This window comes from Sitophilus oryzae, unplaced genomic scaffold (assembly GCF_002938485.1).
Source record: "Sitophilus oryzae breed Bouriz unplaced genomic scaffold, Soryzae_2.0 scaffold_41_pilon_pilon, whole genome shotgun sequence".
Classification (NCBI taxonomy): domain Eukaryota; kingdom Metazoa; phylum Arthropoda; class Insecta; order Coleoptera; family Curculionidae; genus Sitophilus; species Sitophilus oryzae.
In genome coordinates this window covers 6,192,974-6,212,400 of record NW_022146996.1, presented here as the reverse complement: position 1 = coordinate 6,212,400, position 19,427 = coordinate 6,192,974, and the positions used below count along the sequence as shown (strand labels likewise).

At 31.8% G+C, this 19,427-nt stretch overlaps 2 protein-coding genes across 3 annotated transcripts in view; both read right to left on the bottom strand.

The window, feature by feature from the left end:
- LOC115885742 (integrin alpha-PS5-like) overlaps positions 1-16,828 on the bottom strand; it is a 43,246-nt gene extending 26,418 nt beyond the window's left edge. For both annotated transcript variants that reach the window (XM_030904749.1, XM_030904750.1), the window contains exons 1-4: positions 16,517-16,828; positions 8,285-8,388; positions 3,611-3,693; positions 3,405-3,549 (exon numbers count right to left, since the gene is read on the bottom strand). In XM_030904749.1, coding sequence (XP_030760609.1) covers positions 3,405-3,549; positions 3,611-3,693; positions 8,285-8,388; positions 16,517-16,680 — 496 coding nt within the window. In that variant the 5' untranslated portion in view covers positions 16,681-16,828. The remainder of the gene's footprint in view (positions 1-3,404; positions 3,550-3,610; positions 3,694-8,284; positions 8,389-16,516) is intronic.
- LOC115885743 (glycogen-binding subunit 76A-like) overlaps positions 1-19,427 on the bottom strand; it is a 426,966-nt gene that overhangs the window by 56,144 nt on the left and 351,395 nt on the right. The window lies entirely within an intron of this gene.

Genomic DNA, 19,427 nt, shown 5'->3' with positions numbered 1-19,427 from the left:
GAGCTACCTTCCGTCTCCCTTCCGTTTACATAAAATATTATATCTTTGTTAAAGAATAATGAAATTTTAAAACATTTTCCGATGCACGTCATCAACTTTGAGTGATAAGCGATGGCGACAGCGCTGCCAGATTGTTATGGATTTATGAGATGAATCTTAATTTAAAAATGACAAACAACATAAATATATTTAGTATATAATTTTTATATAACTTTTTTAAGGCAGCAGCTACCCCCTACAAATTGAAATAAGTAGAAATAACTTTAAAATGGTATAATATGCTAATCTTACTTCTCTGACTGCATTCAAGGGTAATAAAGGACGCTTCGGCATATTTTCAATCAACAATTTCAAAAAATGCAGTAAAAAATCTTGAAAATTTAGTTCTTAAAAGAACTTTTTTGTGATTAGAAGTACAATTTAAAAAAAAAACTATGAAAAACCGCAAAAAACGAGAATGACTCCCAAAACTTCAACAACACGATATTATACAAAATAATGACTGACACTAGGATAATTGTCAAATAATACAAAACAACATTGCTGAACATGGCGCAATGTGACCAATAAGGCGATAATAAAAATCGGTTTAAACTAATTTTTGCAGCTTTAATCTAAATTAAATATCTGTTACAATCATTTGTTTTATAAAGTATAATGAAGAGCTGCTTGGTATTTTAATTTAGTCAACAAATTTAAACATTTTTGCTAAAATTTCATTTACTCAGGTTTATAGGCTTTAGTGTCAATTTCGATGTGATTGATAACGTGCATCGGAAAATGTTTTAAAATTTCTATATTTATAGTGTGTTCTAGTGAACCGATTTTTATGACTACTACACACTATCCGTTCCGTTTCCTTCCGTTCCATATCCTTTTTTTCCATACATTTTTTGGCGGACGGACACAGCGTTGTCAAGTACTTACATTTGTACCAGCTCTGTTAACATTGATGATATTTATTTATTCTTTCACCTTTAAATTAAATCTATTACCTTTTTTAAAAGATACACATTTTTAAAATAACAGGGTGGGTCAAATTCGACGCTTTTAAATGGAAACACCGTTTTTTATAGGACATAGACGAAAATTAATATCGGTGTCTGGAGCTCAATTTTTGTCAAAAACATGATGGTGAAAACCACATATCGATATCTGTTACCGTTTCGGAGTTACGGGGTATTTTTCAAAAATATGCATTTTTTACAAATCGCTGTAACTTTTTTGCTATGGAAAATTTTGTGTTTTTATGAAAATATTTCCAAAACATCTTTTTACGTAGAATTTAATGGTTTAAGTATAATTTTTTTAAAATTAATAATTTAAGAATTATCAACAGAAAATTTGATTTTTTGTATGGGACACCCTGTATATTTTTAACTTATTGAAAAGAATTTAAAATTACCTTTCTAAAAATATAACACACATGATATTTTGCTCGATTTCTGTTCAAGATAAAGAGTATATAAAAATTCGTCCGCTTTAAATAAGTAGGCTTTGAACGGCACCGGCTCGGATGTAATGCAAAAAAATTCTAGCTGTGAGCATCAATTAAAACGAAAATAATATTTGCTATGAGAGATGCAGAATTTTATAACAATTTAAAATATATTTAACCAACATCAACACATTTAAACTATATCTAATAACAATAAAAATAAATAGCAAACCAAGACATGAAATTTTCCTACAGGTGTTCGACATATCAACCGTCTTCTGCTATGGACAGACGAGGCAGTTTTTGAACAATTCTCGCGGAATTCACTAACTCAGTAGGGGTGAAAGATACCCTCTCATAACTGCTGAGTACTTCTAATTCTTGTCTAGATAATACGGAAGAATAAGGAACCTTTATTCTTCCGCAAATATATCTATAGGATTAGATCCATGGGCACTAAGTCAGGCGGCCTCGACGGCCAACGGCTGGGATCTTGGTTAGCTATTCAATTATTCTTGAATTTGGCTGCAAAAATTTGCAGATAACTTCAGCGTTCGGAGGCAGTGCGTCGTCTTACTGGAAAAATATGTTTTCGAGTTCCATTAAGGGCATATCATCAATAGGGGATCCAAAGCCTACTAGTTAAAAGTGGCGAACTTTTAAAAATTCTGTATATCGAAGGGAATTATAACAAAATATCAAGTGTGCTATATTTTTGGAAAGGTAATTTTAAATTCTTTTCAGTTAATTAAAAATATAGAGGGTGTCCCAAATAAAAAATCATTTTTTCTGTTGATAACTCTTAAATTATTAATTTAAAAAAAATATACTTAAACCATTAAATTCTACGTAAAAAGGTGCTTTGGAAATGTTTTCATAGAAATACAAAATTTTCCATAGCAAAAAAAGTTACAGCGATTTGTTAAAAATGCACATTTTTGAAAAACACCCCGTAACTCCGAAACGGTCACAGATATTGATGTGCGGTTTTCACCATCATGTTTTTGATGAAAATTGAGCTCCAGACACCGATATGATTTTTCGTCTATCTCCTATATAAAAGGGTGTTTCCATTTAAAAGCGTCGAATTTGACCCACCCTGTACAATAAAAAGTATGGAATTGTTACGGAACGGAAGCTTACGTATAGAGTCAATACAATAAAAATACGCAACGGACATGGAATCAGAGGCGGATACAGAGGGGGAGCCCATGGGGCCCGGGCCCCCCCTAAAATCTGTAAATTGTGTTAAATATTAGGCTTTTGGGTTAAAAATGGCGCCCTAAAAAGCATATTCTACATTACTTTTCATTTTGGCCCCCCCCCTAAAATAAATTCCTGTATCCGCCCCTGCATGGAATGGATATAGAATGGTGTACACTGTGCACGAAGTACAGTGCAGTCGCTTCTTCGAGACAAGTTCATATACTAGACGTCCAGGAGCCTTCGTATGAGAACTTCAAATCGACACGATCTAGACGAACTTACTAGGTCTGTTGACTATGACCAAAACCAAAGGCATGACTGGTAAACATTACAAAAAACCTTAGTGTCTTCATCAAAAGCGAATATCTCCAACAAAAAAAAAGCTACTGAGATGAACCAAAAAACAAACTATCGAGAAAGGATGTACCTAGATGATAAAATGATTTTTAAAGTCCTTGATGTCCTGATATATTCCACAGGATGTTTCAAACTTTCACTAAAATATCAACATTAAAATACGTCAAACTTTTAATAAAGGTGCCCGGTTTTGGTACCGGTGAGTGAATGTAATACACATATAATGTATAATATATAATATAATATATTTTGCTAAAGAACAGAATGTTTTTATGTATTTTAGAAAATTTTGCCGTTTTACCTTGTCTGCTTAGGTGCAAAAATTAAATCAGTCAAGTTTCTTCAGCATAATGTATTATACCTTCACAGAACCAATAGCAGTAAATTATCATATCTACCTTACCAGTATATGATGACCCTCTAAATACATTTGTATTCACATATTCCCGAAAATTGGAGCTTCTTGCGTAAATACAGAAACCTCTCATGTAGTCTTTGTCCAACCTTGAAGATAATTTGGAAGTGACGTGCGATCGTGGTGCACAAATCTAAAAGTTGAATTATTTATTTAAGATTTGATAGAAACTATTTCACAGATAAACGTGTTACCACAACGGAACCATTTAATTTGTCTTCTCCATCTAGACTTCCCCCAAAGAAATTTCCTTGAACACCATTTTCAAAAGCAATTCCTAAATAATAAAAATAAATAATTAGAACCATTGGCGTAACTACAGGGGTGCACGGGGGTGCCCCCCCCCCCAGGTACTGCTGGGCACCACCCAGAGAAATCCTGAATTATGACTCTTGGCTACATATTAATTTTTATTTGCTTGTGATGGAGTAAAAATGACGTTTTCTAGTTTTGTCTAGTTAATATTATTTTGTTGTGTTCAACAAATGTGTTAATTTTTATTTTTTTTAGAAAATTTGTAGGTATTTAAGTAATCTAGGGGAACACGGTTTGATAAACCAAGTCTATGAAATGTATTCATAGAGAAATTCATGTAAACGTTTCATTCAAAAAATGTGTGTTATTAAATTATTTTTCATTTTTAAAAAAACAAAAGTCCTAGCCCCCCCCTGGGTTAAACCACAGACCACCACCCCCCCCAGGCCCACCCAGGATAAATTGCTAGTTACGCTAATGATTAGAACAGAAATAATATAAGTTAATGAATCTATTAAAAAAGAAAATTAATATTTTACTCGAGCAGACCTCAATTAATATTCTTATGTATTATACAGGGTATCCCAGAAATTAGCGCAAATATTTTAACTGGTAGTTCAGTTCGACCCCAGAAACACGACCATGAGGTTTTTTTGCGAACAAAAATGTGGAAAAATTTCTATTTTTATTGACATTTTCCGGAAAATATTGAAAAACTTTTGGATTATGCCTGTTCAGTTTCTGGAAATTTGTTTATAGTGCTTCGAAAGAATGCATTGGTGCCACATCCTACATTATCCACATTCTGTGTATTTATAAGTTATAAGTTCACATTTTTAAATTTCTACAAAAAATACTAAAATCAATTTTATTCACTAGATTTTTAATCATTGTAGATTACTATTAAGTACCTATAATGCAACGCCTACTATATTTTAAACTATACCTTTTACAGTTAAGTAAACTGAAATAATGAACAATTATTATAGCAGCTCTTTAACTTTTGAATCAGCGCCCTCTATTAGATATGTAGATAATCAAAGTTTGACCTACATTTAAACAGATCAGCTGATCGAGTTTTTAGATTATCCAATTTATTTGAGATTTTACTCAAAACAACTCCTCTAAAAACCTCTCACAAAACTAAAAGAAATAGGCAAATGAGAGGTAAGCCTGCAAAAATACTTTTATTATTCAAATAGAAATATCAATTATTGTTTTGGTGTTTATTCACAAAAACAAGAGTGTGAGATAGAAAAACAGGGGAGTTTAAATTTTCAAAAAATAATTCTAAATAATTCAGATGGGACATAGATGGGATATGAATATATTAAGTGTAGTGCAGTCAAGAATCACACTAAAATGGAGTATTGTTAGGAGTAGAGTTGCGCTTTTAGCTAAAGTGCTAATTACATCGATCTGTCCCGTTTTCTAATGTTTTACTTTTAATCTGAATTTTCCAAGTCGTTTTTAAATCCTTCTAATCGAAGTGTCAACACTGCGCGTCGAACAAGCTGAGATTCTGGTAATTGCTCGGTATTTGCGGCTGATTATCAATTGCTGCAGGCAGCTCTCTTAAATTACTTGGTTATTATTAATTTATTTTAAAAGTGGTAAAGGGAAAATATGTTTCTTTTGTTCAGATCTACCACCTACCACCCACTAAACTACCTGCACTTATTTCTGGGACACCCTGTATTTACATTTCCTTAAAAAGAATAATATATAATTCCAGCGAAGCTGGAATGCGCCAAATCGACGTAGCTAGAGCATTAAAAACAACGCATAGTGTAATATCGCGATTAAGTGCACGCTACCGTGAAAGTGGTGATGTTGCTGAAAGGCACACAGGGCGACATCGCATTACTACCCCTCAGCAAGATCATTTTTTACAATTAAATGCTCGACGCCGACCGACTCTTACAGCACCAGAGCTTAGTTTAGTTCTCCAGGACACACATAATGTAACCGTTAGTCCTGACACTGTTGGCAATAGATTAAGAGAGGTCAACTTAAGAAGCAGACGCCCCTGGAGAGCTCAACCCTTAACGAGAGGAAATAGAGAGGTACGATATTTGTGGGCTCAAGATCATGTTCAGTGGTCGAATGAATAATGGGCCAATGTTCTCTTCACGGATGAGTCACGCTTTAGAATTCATCCGGATTCGAGAAGGCTTAGGGTATGGAGAGAACCGGGAAATTTTATTCGGTTGGATCATGTTCAGGAAGTGCACCCTTATCAAGGTGGAACAGTTATGGTCTGGGGAGAAGTCCAGTTAGGCCGAAAAACCGATCTCGTTTTTCTTGAAAGGTTTCTAAAAAGAATCACATATCGTGATTTAATTCTTGAGCCTGTCGCGTTACCATATGCCAATGATTTTGGGAGAAACTTCATTCTCATGCATGACAATGCACGGCCTCATACAGCCAGAGTGGTAAGTGAGTTTATCAATGCTCATCAATTAAACATCTTACCCTGGCCGGCACAATCTCCTGACCTCAACCCCATCGAGCACGTATGGGACGCGGTCCAAAGAATAATTTTGAGAATGGGTATGCCGGGTATGCCTCGTGAAACTTGTAGGGATCTGGTTCGGGCCGTGAATGCAACGTGGCAGGCTGTACCTCAAGAAGAGATCGACAACCTGATCAGGAACATGGAGAGACGATGTAGGGCTGTAATGAACAGTAGAGGAGGCTATACCTTTTATTAATTAAATATGGTTTTATCTTTTTTTTTAATTCACAGTTTAGAATAAAAAAAAATGTGTATATTTTTTTGAGTTCAATAAAAATCAATGTAAATTTGAAAAATTCGGTAAAGTTCGCATTTTTATTTCCAATACGTCCTGTCAACTATTTGTTTGTTTTAATTTTATTATATCAGAAATGCAAATAATAAAATTACTGATGATGGCTGGATAAAATTGTAATATCCCTAGACTTTTCCGGTGTGTGTATCTATCTATACTAATATATATAAAATCCTTAAGTGACTGACATACTGATTAATCACGATCCTGCTCAAACCACTCAACGTAAGAAGCTCAATTTTGGCATACAGGTTGATTCTTGGGTGTAGAGGTTCGATAAGAAGGAATTTTTCGAAATTCCAATTCCAAGAGGGTGAAACCACCCCTCAAAATTAATATTTTTTATTTAAAAAACGGTCAAGTTTCCGAAAAAACGCTTAAACATGTATATTTTATTTTGTTTTGTTACATATTTTAAGATTATTAAAAAATGTATACAGGGTGTTTCGAAAAATCTGGTCATTAATTAATCACGATCCTGCTTAAAGCGCTGGACGTAAAAACCTGATTTTTGGAAAAAAGATTGATTTTAGGGTGTAGAGGTTCGATAAGAAGGGATTTTTCGAAACTCGAATTCTAAGGGGGTGAAACTATCCCTCAAATATTAAAATATTTTATATTTAAAAACCGGTGAGTTTTTCGGAAAAACTCTTAAACACGTATATTTTATTTTGTTGTTTTACATATTTTAACATTTTTTATAAATTTATACAGGGTGTTTCATAAAATATGACCATTGAGTAATCACGATTCTGCTTAAACTGCTTGACGTTTAAAGCTGATTTTTGGCAAACGGATTGACTGTGGGGTGTAGAGGCTCAATAAGGAAGAGTTTCTCGAATCTCAAATTCCAAGAGGGTCAAAACGCCCCTCAAATATTACAATATTTATTATTTAAAAAACGGTTAGTCTTTCGGGAAAACGCTTGGACAAGCATAATTTATTTGTTTTTTTTACATATTTTGAAATTTTTGAAAAAATCATACAGGGTGTTCCAAAAAGTTGGTCAATTTCTTAACCACGATTCTGCTTAAACTGCTTGACGTAAAAAGCTTATTTTTCGCAAACGGATTTTTCGAAAGTCAAATTCCAACGAGACAAAACTACCCCTCAAATATTACCAAGTTATATAATAATATCGCCATATTGTTTTTTCTCATGCTGACATAAATGTGAGAAAATTTTATCCAGTTTGTATGTTAATGGAAATTCTTGCTTTGCTTTATCATCACTATTACAAATGATTAATTCGACGCGAACGAAGTCGTTGGTACACGCTAGTATTACATATGGCTCTTTCAACTGTAAACTGTAACTTTTGTTTTCAAATTTACTTAAAGATTTTTGTCTCTTATTTTACCGCTGCACGCTGAAAGGGCCATAATAATATGTAATAGAATATACCAAATATGTGCAAAAGCTTTAAAAATTTAAGAACATTTTAAATAAAAAAAATGTTTATGTTTTAATACTACAACTAAAAGAAAAATATTATACAAGATACTACATTTAAAAACATTAAAGAGAGCGATATTTGTTACGCGACAAAAAAAACCCTGCGTAAGATAATGTAAGCTTTTTATGGATTTATTATATTATGCAGAATTTTATGGTGTAGAAAAAATGGGTGTTATCAGTTTAAAAGAACTTGCGACTTTATCACTAATTTTTATGGCACACCTGTATACAGGAAAATATTTGTAGAATATTTAACATTTATATAAAACGTCTATTCATATAACTGCCTCGGAGTAATGGACCACCCACTTTATGTAACTGCAGTTATATACTTAATTTTACCTGATCTATAACACGTGGGTTCTTCATTGTAATTCCAGCTACATTTGAAAACATCACCGTTGCCGTCTATTGAATTTCCACTTCTTGGTGCGCCGACTATGACACTATAACAAACCATAGATATACATAGTGTATTATCACAGATTAGGTATCCTATAAGTATACAGATAAAAATCTTGTCCCTAATTCGTGGTACGAAAATTGTTTTTTATGACGATGTGCAAACGATTCAAATTTCCTGTTCGCAAAAATAAACTCGCGTAAAATAACAATAAACAGCGTAATAGAGAGATATCGCTAAACCGAATAGCGTGCATGGACGTTAATAAGGCCAGGTGTTATTTCCTTTACGTGAGGTGGTATTAACTCTCTTCATTTATAGTTATCGGATCGGAAAGAATTCTGATCGCGTCGCGTCCGCTATTTAAACTTAACCTAACTTTGAATTTAAAACATTGAAATTGTTTTGTTTACTAGGTATTTTAAAACTAAAGGGCTAAAGTGCTTATTTCCAGTGCTTTATTGTTCAAGGGCTAAAGTGCTTATTTCCAGTGCTTTATTGTTCAACGTCTGCCAATGGGTTTAGGGCAACAAGCAACAAATTCTCTTAGAAGGGCTAAGTCGTCATCTGCTGTAAACCTAAGACTCTTTATAGGTTCTTTAGTATTGGAAGAGGTGGAATCCATATTTTGGGCCATATTTATTTAATTAAAACTAATCCCAGCTACTTAAATATCAAATTACCTAATAAAACTAAAGCAATAATTCAAAACAATTCAAATATAACCTAAAATAAAAGATCTAGCCGGCCGGCTCCGGTTGTCAAATACCCGCACATGCCCATTTAAGCAATTTTTAAACATTATCAGAGGTTATTTAGAAAGAGCGCTAGGTGTAATTGATCCGCAAATTACGTCAGGCGGTAACGTTATTAGCGGGTGTTGCGTTAAAAATTGACTCGCGCATATCATAACCATGATAAGGTACGCGTAAATACTGGATGACGCTATTCGGTTTTCCGATATCTCTCTAATAACTGTTCCGGTCAGGCGCTGTGCACAATTTTAGAGACCATAAGTGGGCGTGCTATGTGCGCAAACCTAACTAGTGCCCAATTCCGAAAATTGGAACCACGAAAAACAATAAAGAAAAAACAAAGATTATAATCTGTATAATCTGTAATATTATTGCGAATAATACTTGTGGTGCATCGGCGTTGGAAACATAAGAAATCCCTTGCTAATTTTGAACTGTTCAAATATTAGCTTCCCTGTTGATTTTACAGCGAAGTCGTATGTTGAATACACATGTCGAATTTGAATAATTTTGGACAAACCATTTTTATCTAATTTAAGAAACACTGCATCTATTTTTAAATTTAAACTGAACAGGTAACAATGCAAAACCACGCAAGTGTCATCATACCTTAAGTTGCCAACTCTCTACGCTATTATGATATAGTACCTACGGTTTAAGCTTCATTCAAAACCTCGCAATTAGTGGAATAAATTAGTAGTTTCAATTACATTTTATACTTTTTAATTTACGATCATTCAGAATGTCTCAAAAAACACAATTAAAATTAATAGAATATCCTGCAAATCCTTCATCCTCAAATCACATTTTCTCTTAACGGATGATAATCAAAGGCCAAAATTATATTCCTCGCTAATTTTGAAGTATAACTTGGAAAAGTACGTGGAAAAGTTAAAAGTTTGTTAACGTTTTCCACTAATCCAAAATTCCTACCACTAATGTTGACGTTCTGAATGTTTACATTCAAATTAGAAGAACACACTTCTACGCTAACTGAAACCACTAATTTATTCCGCTAATTGCGAGGTTCTGAATGAAGCTTTAACCTTAGGCTTTTGTCTAATTTGAACAAGTTTTAAATTACAAAATGCATATCGGGCACACTTAATTAAGTGGTTTCAATTATGCTTCATTCAGAACCTCGCAACTAATAGAATAAATTAGTGGTTTCAATTAACGTAGAAGTTTATTCCTTTAATTTGAATGTAAGCATTCAGAACGTCAAAATTAGTGGTAGTAATTTTCAATAAGTGGAAAAAGTTAACAAATTTTTGACTTCTCCACTAATGTGCTAATGAGTAACTTAATTTGCTAATTTGCTAACTATTTCACTAACCAAAATTTGCAAGGAATGTCATTTTGGCCTTTGATTATCATCCGTCAAGAGAAAACGAGGTTAGAAACCAAAATTTATCGTTTTATAAGCTAAATATTAGGCTTTCTCTATGAATACAACTGATTACTGCAAGGTGTTGCTAGGATACTCGATTAATTTTAATTGTATTATTATTTAGACATTGTGAATGATCGTAAACTAAAAAGTATAAAGTGTAATTGAAATCACTAATTTATTCTACTAATTGCCAGGTTCTGAAAATGAAGCTTTCCAGTTTATACTTTTTTGGTTTACGACCATTCAGAATGTTAAAAAACACAATTAAAATTAGTAGAATATCCTAGCAACGTTAGTCAGTTGTATCCATTGAGAAAGTCTAATATTTATAAAACAGTCAACTTTTGATTTCTAACCACAATTTCTCTTGACGGAAGATAGGTCAGATAGGCCACATGGCCGGAAGATAGGCCAAAATAATACTTCAAATTTTGAAGTATAATTATTAGTGGAAAAGTAAAAAGTTTGATAACTTTTTCCACTAATTGAAAATGTCTACCTCTAATTTTAACGTTCTGAATGCTTACATTGAAATTAAAGGAACACACGCTTCTACGCTAATTGAAACCACTAATTTATTCCACTAATTGTGAGGTTCTGAATGAAGCTTTCTTACAGTGCCATACCCTATACAGAGCATCGTTTTTGTTCGGGTTCTTATTATTACCGATTCTGAACCGTCCTAGAACTAGACAGCACATAGGCAAATTTAATAATTTTTTATACGTCTATCTGCGCATGAGTATCACAGTTCTAGAACGGTTCAGAATCGGTAATAAAAAAAACGAATTAAGCTCTCGGCTACCTCTCGCATGTACCACTTGTGATATATGTCGTCAGTGTTTCACAAGTACGCGGGACCTACAGTTTATCAACAGGCTGTACAAAGCAAATATACTCTAAAAGCTAGGAAATATAATTTGACATTGACAAAATTATAAGTTGTCAACTTAAGGTATGTTGGCATTTACATGGTTTTACATTGTTACCAGTTCATAGTTTTAATTTAAAAATAGATGCAGTTTTTCTCAAATTAGTTAAAAACGGCTTGCCTAAAATTGTTCAAATTTGGTAAGTGTTTTCAGTATACCCAGATCTTTAAAAACCCTATTTAGGACTTCGCTGTAAAATCAATATTCAGAGTGAAGGAGAGTCAATATTTGGACAATTCAAAATTTGCATGGGATTTCCTATGTTTCGGAAAATAAACCAAAAACTATCAAAATGTGTAGTGTGCCTTAGAGACTATATATTTTTGTGGTAGCGGTTGCATTGATTAAACCAAAATAATCCAAAAATGGTTCACCCAAATATAAACAAACTATATAAACAGGGTGTGTCTTAAATAAGTGCAAATATTTTTAAGGGTAGTATATTTCGACACAGAAAATGTTAACGATAATATTTTTCGTTTATAAAATTTAAATTTTTTTAAGAAAACTTTTTGGAAATATTTTAATTTTTTTGTTAAAAATATAATAATCTTGATAATATGGCAACACAGGTAGTAAATTAAATTTACAAGTAAGAAACCCCATCTGAAAAAAATCCAGTGGTTTTCAAAATTTTAGCAAGAAATCATGTTTTAAAACTTTCAAAGTAAAGTAATTTTGAACTTATTTAAGAAACATTAAAGAGAAAATATTTTATGTTATCGAGATCTAGCAGCCCTGAAAATATTTGAACTTATTTAAGACTCACCCTCTATATGTACAGGGTGGGTCAAATTCGACGCTTTTAAATGGAAACACCCTTTTCTATAGGAGATAGACAAAAACTAATATCGGTGTCTGGAGCTCAATTTTTGTCAAAAACATGGTGGTGAAAACCGCATATCGATATCTGTTACCGTTTCGGAGTTACGGGGTGTTTTTCAAAAATATGCATTTTTAACAAATCGCTGTAACTTTTTTGATATGGAAAATTTTGTATTTTTATGAAAACATTTCCAAAGCACCTTTTTACGTAGAATTTAATGGTTTAAGTATAATTTTTTAAAAATTAATAATTTAAGAATTATCAACAGAAAATTTGATTTTTTATATGGGACACCCTATATATTTTTAATTTATTGAAAAGAATTTAAAATTACCTTTCCAAAAATATAACACACTTGATATTTTGCTCGATTCCTCTTCGAGATGTAGAGTATATAAAAATTCGCCCGCTTTTAAATAAGTAGGCTTTGAACGGTACCGGCTGTAATGCAAAAAAATTCTAGCTGTGAGCATCAATTAAAACGAAAATAATATTTGCTATAAGAGATGCAGAATTTTATAACAATTTAAAATTTATTTAACCAACATCAACACATTTAAACTATATCTAATAACAATAAAAATAAATAGCAAACCAAGACATGAGATTTTGCTACAGGTGTTCGACATATCGACCGTCTTCTGTTATGGAACTGGCAGTTTTTGAACATTTCTCGCGGAATTCATTAACTCAGTGGGGGTGAAACATACCCTCCCATAACTGCTAAGTATTTCTAATTCTTGTGTAGATTATACGGAAGAATAAGGAATCTTTATTCTTCCGCAAATATATCCAAAAGATTAGATCCATCGGCACTAAGTCAGGCGGCCTCGACGGCCAACGGCTGGGATCTTGGTTAGCTATTCAATTATTCTTGAAATTGGCTGCAAAAATTTCCTGATAGCTTCAGCGTTCTGAGGCGGTGCGTCGTCTTGCTGGAAAAATATGTTTTCGAGTTCCATTAAGGGCATATCATCAATAAGGGGTCCAAAGCCTACTAGTTAAAAAATTCTGTATTTCGAAGGGGATTATAAGAAAATATTAAGTGTGCTATATTTTTGGAAAGGTAATTTTAAATTCACTTTAATTAATTAAAAATATAGAGGGTGTCCCAAATAAAAAATCAATTTTTCTGTTGATAACTCTTGAATTATTAATTTTTAAAAAATTATACTTAAACCATTAAATTCTACGTAAAAAGGTGCTTTGGAAATGTCTTCATAGAAATACAAAATTTTCCATAGCAAAAAAGTTACAGCAATTTGTTAAAAATGCACATTTTTGAGAAACACCCCGTAACTCCGAAACGGTAACAGATATTGATGTGCGGTTTTCACCATTATGTTTTTGATGCAATTTGAACTCCAGACACCGATATTAATTTTCGTCTATCTCCTATAGAAAAGGGTGTTTCCATTTAAAAGCGTCGAATTTGACCCACCCTGTACATATATGTATTGTAAATCGGACAAACTTTAAAAAAAAAGTAAAATTTACCGGGTGTTTCATTAAAAAAAAGTGAATATTTTTTTCTTAAATTTGTAATCGACTTTTATATAATTTTATTTCACTTCCTGGCGCGTTTCAGGAGAAACTCCTAGATTTAAAGATATTTTATCTGTAGTATACTGTAGATTAGTTTAGCATAATCGCAAGATGGTTTTCCAAATTCTCACAAATAATTCAAAACAAACAGTGGATTAACATAGGAAAATTATTAATCAGCAGTTAATTGTTTATGAACAATTTGTTTATGTGTCACATGCGGTTATTACAGTATTATGACTCAACATCAAATACCATGAATACTTTATTTTATTTATTTCTAATTTTGACTTATAAATTGGCTCTGTAATTTGTATTATTTAAATATAGTACAAATTTTTATCATATTTTTTCTTGCTTCGATAGAAATTTATTTTATAAATATACTTTTTTTAAATTTCTCAAAATTGTTGTTTTTAATATACCGAGTGCGGTCTCAAAAGTGGCTCACCCCTATAACTTTTATATTTTTTCAGAAAAAAAAAACGAGATTTGGAACGTTAGTATATACCATAAATTAGGATTGATTGACGTATTCAATTCTTTTCGGAAACTTCCTGTTTCACCGGATATTATTACTACAACTATATCTCTATCTCTGAATATAATGGCATATCGTACGTCAACTTTTGACATTTTTGCTGAAAACAAAATTGTATTTTAAATTTCAATCTAGAGGTATGTGTTAAAAATACTAATTTTTAATCAAGGAGCTTTGAAAAAAATAGATTTGATATTCTAATATTTTTAGTGTCTTGTCCTAGCCGGATAAAAGATGCCCAAATCGTATTTTACTTACTAATCTTAAAATTCTTAATCAAGGAGCCTTGTAAAAATATATTTCATCGTCTAATGCTTTTAGTGTCTTGTCCTGACCAGTTAGAAAATGCTCAAATCGTATTTTTAATCATATCTTCATTTTTTTTTCAAGTTGAATGAGGGTGTCTCATTAACATAGTTGGAATAAGCATTTTTTTACGAATAATTTGGTACCACACATTTAGTATTTCGAGTCAAATTGTCGTTATGAATCGCATGTTGCAATTTCAAATAAATCATATTCAAAAATGTCAAATATTAACATATGATATATCATTCTATACAGAATGTCATTTTCTATCGAATAAAGTAACAAAAACCGAGGGTGTCATTTAAAAATCAAAAGTTATAGTCATCTCCGGTGAAGCCGGAAGTGACCAAAAACAATTGAATACGTCAATCAATCCTAATTTATGACATATACTAACAAACCAAATCTCGATTTTTATCTGAAAAAGTAAAAAGAAAAAGTAAAAAGAAAAAAAATTAAAAAAAATAAAATAATTTTAAATAGAGTAGGTAATTAAAAATAACTAGTAGTAAAAAATATTTTTGTCTACATTAAAAATAATATATTTTTAGAAATGTACTAAAATAATTCCGCACGGTTGTAAAAAATCGGCGTCCAGTTGGCTTGGAAATGACGATTGATGACTTTTCCCATAGGTGTAATTTTGAAAACAAAATGCCAGCGATCTTCACGTCCAATACATCTTTGACACCCATGTTTTTCGATCAAATGGTACATTTAAATGTATGAAAACTTGAACATTATTATTACATTTTATTTACTGTAAGTAAATGTATTTTATCATTAAAGAGAGAAAAAAATAATAATAAAAGTTTTTTTTTAATTACTGCCACAGAAAACTTAAATATTTATATTGTTTGTATGTTTTATTTGTATTATTATTTATTTGTTTTTTTTTCTCTATAATTTAATTCGTAAATTATGGATTTTTCTTTATTTGAAGATGATAAGATATATGTATATTGTATATGAAAATCATATCATTTTAACTACTTTTTTTAGTAACTTAGAAATGCAAGACATATTTTTGTATTATACCAATTTTTATTGAAAAAATAGGGAAAATTTGGAAATTTTTACAATAATTAACAAATACAGCAGTATAATATATTATACCAGGATTATCTATCATTTCCTTAATACTAAAAATTATTGCATTATTCATTGGAAAATTTGATTTTACATTGTTATAAGTTAAATAAACATTATAAAACTTATAGGAGTATATCTGTAATATCAATACAGGGTATCCTAGAAATAAGTGCAATTATTTTAACTGGTAGTACAGTCCAACCCTAGAAACACGCCTATGAGGGTTTTTTGGCGAAAAAAATTTTTTGAAAATTCGAAATTTCTTGAAACTTCAAATTAATATAATTTCTTGACAATATGGCAACATATGTATTAGATTAAATTTAACAAGAAAGAAAATCCAGAAAAGATCCAGTAGTTCTCAAAATTTTAGCAAAAATCATTTTTTTTTTTTGGAAATTTTCAAAGTAAAATAACTCCGTTATTTTGGACTTATTTGAAAAACGATAAAGAGAAAATATGTTTCTTTTGTCGAGATCTACCACCCCTTAAAATATTTGCACTTATTTCTGAGACACCCTGTATAAATTCTAAATATACTCTAAATGTAAAACTGCCTAATCAAATTTTATTAATACATATGCTATTTCTGGAGTAGAAGATGCAACTTGCTTTTAATATTAATATGACAATATAATTAATTAAAAATCAGCGCTGATGTGATTTAATTGTACTGACAAAAGGTAATTCTGCTAAACAAACACTTTAAGGGGTTTATTTAAACCATTAAACCCTATATTTTTTATGTTTTTATACTATATAAGTGTATACTATATACCTTGCTCCTGTTTGTCCACTTTGTAACAACAAACTGTAAGAAAAATAATTGTTCCGAACCGCATCTTGTTTTATATATGTCACTTTTTTAGTCATAAAAAATTCACTGTTTTCCGCGTCCACGACAAATAGACAAGCAACTAAAATTATTAACTGTCGGCACATTATTGTTTAAACTATCTTTGCGATGGCACTGACCATGATATACCAGTCTGCTGCACTACGTTAAAATGCACAGTGACGGGTTTAAAATTATTTTATAATGATGAATGAACTTGACGACATCGCGTCTGAATCATATCGCACTTAATTTCTGTAAACTGATTTTCTAGCTAAAAACATTTTTTTGTTGTTTACACAGTGTGTTATTATTCGATAAATAATTGTTATATATCGATAAATCTAAAAAGGTGGGATAAGGAAACTATTTGTCATTATTTTAGTAATAACCAATGCAATTGCTTGTTGCTTCTTATACTGGGTGCGTCTCAAAAGTGGATCACCCCTATAACTTTTTTATTTTTTCAGATATAAAACGATATTTGGCATGTTAGTATATGACATAAATTAGAACTTATTGACGTATTCAATTATTTTCGATCACTTCTAACAAACAAACAAACAACGCTTCATTGTACAAAAGGCCAAAACAGCTTCATCGACAAAGCACTCACAAAACAAACAAAAACACAAAAAAAATACAAACAACAAAAAATACACAATACAAATAATACAATTCAAAAAAATTTAAGTCATTAAAATGACAAAAAGAATATACATGGACAATTGCAGAACAGTACGCAGTAAATAGATATAATTTTAGAGTTACAAAATATTAAATACTTGATACATTTGACCAGTGTGTGAGATGATAAAAATTTTAAAATTCAAAATTTACTAGTTAACATATAGGGCTCTCTCCAGTAAGTGTGATTTTAGAGCTTTGCGAAATGCGGGAAAGAATGAAAGCGACTTGATATTCAAAGGCAGATGATTGTACATTTTTTGGCATTGTACAGTATTGAACCTTTAACTAGTTCTGAGCTCGGGGTTGGCAGATAAAGATCGTGCTTCGCATTCCTAAATGGATAGTTATGAGATGGCCTTTCAGGAATAGCAGATATGTGCTTGCGGATTAAGCAAACGGATTCAAAAATGAATAAAGAAGGAAGTGTTTGAAAGAAGGAAGTGTCAGTGTTTTGAAATTTGTAAAGAAATTCGGGCAGTGAGTTCTACTGTTCAGTCCCAATAAATATCGAACTGCTCTCTTCTGAAGTTTGAAAATACGATCAAATTTTGTTGCGCAGCAAGTACCCCAGAATGGAAGGGCATAACGAAGATGTGACTCAAAAAGGGCATAATAGGCTATTCTAGAGATTGAGAAGTTAAGTTCCTTAGAAACTGATCTTAGCGCAAAACAGGCAGCGCTTAGTTTCTTTGATAGAGCTTCGATGTGAAAGTCCCATTTTAACGAGATGTCTACAACAAGTCCTAAGAATTTCAAAAAGTCCACGACGTCAATAGTGGTGTTATTAAGTACAAAAGGTTGTATAGTACTTTTATATGATAAAACTTTAGTTTTTGATAGGTGTTAATGGTGCGTAAGTCACTGGATATAGTATCATATAGTGCCGTAACATCTGGGCCGCTTCAAGTGAAACTAGTATCGTCCGCAAAGAGGCAGATTTTACCGCTAATGTCTAGATTTGCAATGTCGTTGATAAACACCAGAAACAAAATAGGGTCAAGTACTGAGCCCTGAGGAACACCACATTCTATAGGCTTACAAGAAGACATAGACGTATCAATCCTCACAAGCTGCCATCTGTTGCCAAGATATGACTTAAGCCATTCGAGCGGCATTCCCCTGAAACCGCAGTATTGCAATTTGTTAATTAAGATATGATTTACACAATCGAAAGCACAGAAAATTGTAGCTGTAGAGTGATGGTTATTCAGGCTAGAGTATACATTATTAAAAAGGTCGAACATGACATAATTTGTGCAACTGTTACTTAGAAATCCAAATTGATGGGTAGTATGTATTTTATATTTAAGGAGAAAAGATAGAAACCTTTTTTTAACCAATCTTTCAATGATCTTAGATAATGCGGGCAGGAGTGCAATTGGGCGATAGTTCGAAGCTTCATCTTTATCTCCTCCTTTATACAGAGGAATAATTATCGCTGTCTTAAGGCAGTTTGGAAAAACTCCTTTTTGGAATGACTCGTTAATTAAAGTAGTGAGATGGTTTAATGTGCATTCAGGAAGTTCAGAGAACATTTTGAGAGTAAACCCATCAGTCCCAGATGAAGATTTGTTTTTAATACTATTAATTGTACTACGGAGGTCATCTAATGCTACGGGCGTGAAGAAGAAACTGTGTAAATTCTCATTTTCTTTAGGGAGATATAATCATGTTAAGGTTTAAATGGTACCCTCCGTATTTTTTTACTTTATTCGATAGAAAATGACACTATGAATAGAATGGCATATCATGTATTAACTTTTGACATTCTCGATTAAAAAAAATCATGTTAAATTTCAATATACATACTGCAGATGTCCCCGGATTGTCTTTACAAGAGGAAAACCTTTTTTATTATTGACATTTTAAGAAAAATGCATTCTTCATAAAAATTTGCGCTTATTCTAAAATGGTTAATCCCGTTTCTACTTTTCCAAGTTTCCATTCTGGTTTAGAGAAAATTAAGAAAAACATGAAAAAATCTGGAGGAATTTTTTAAGTCCTAAAAATTACAACGTGTTTCTATGGTAATATAACTTCGTTTTCATTCTGTGATAGATTGTTATTCATAGAAGTTTAATTAACGTAATATTTCTTGTTGTTTTAAAATGTAAAAGAAGCACAAAATTAATTTAGTTCAATGTTACGGAAAGCGTGATAATAG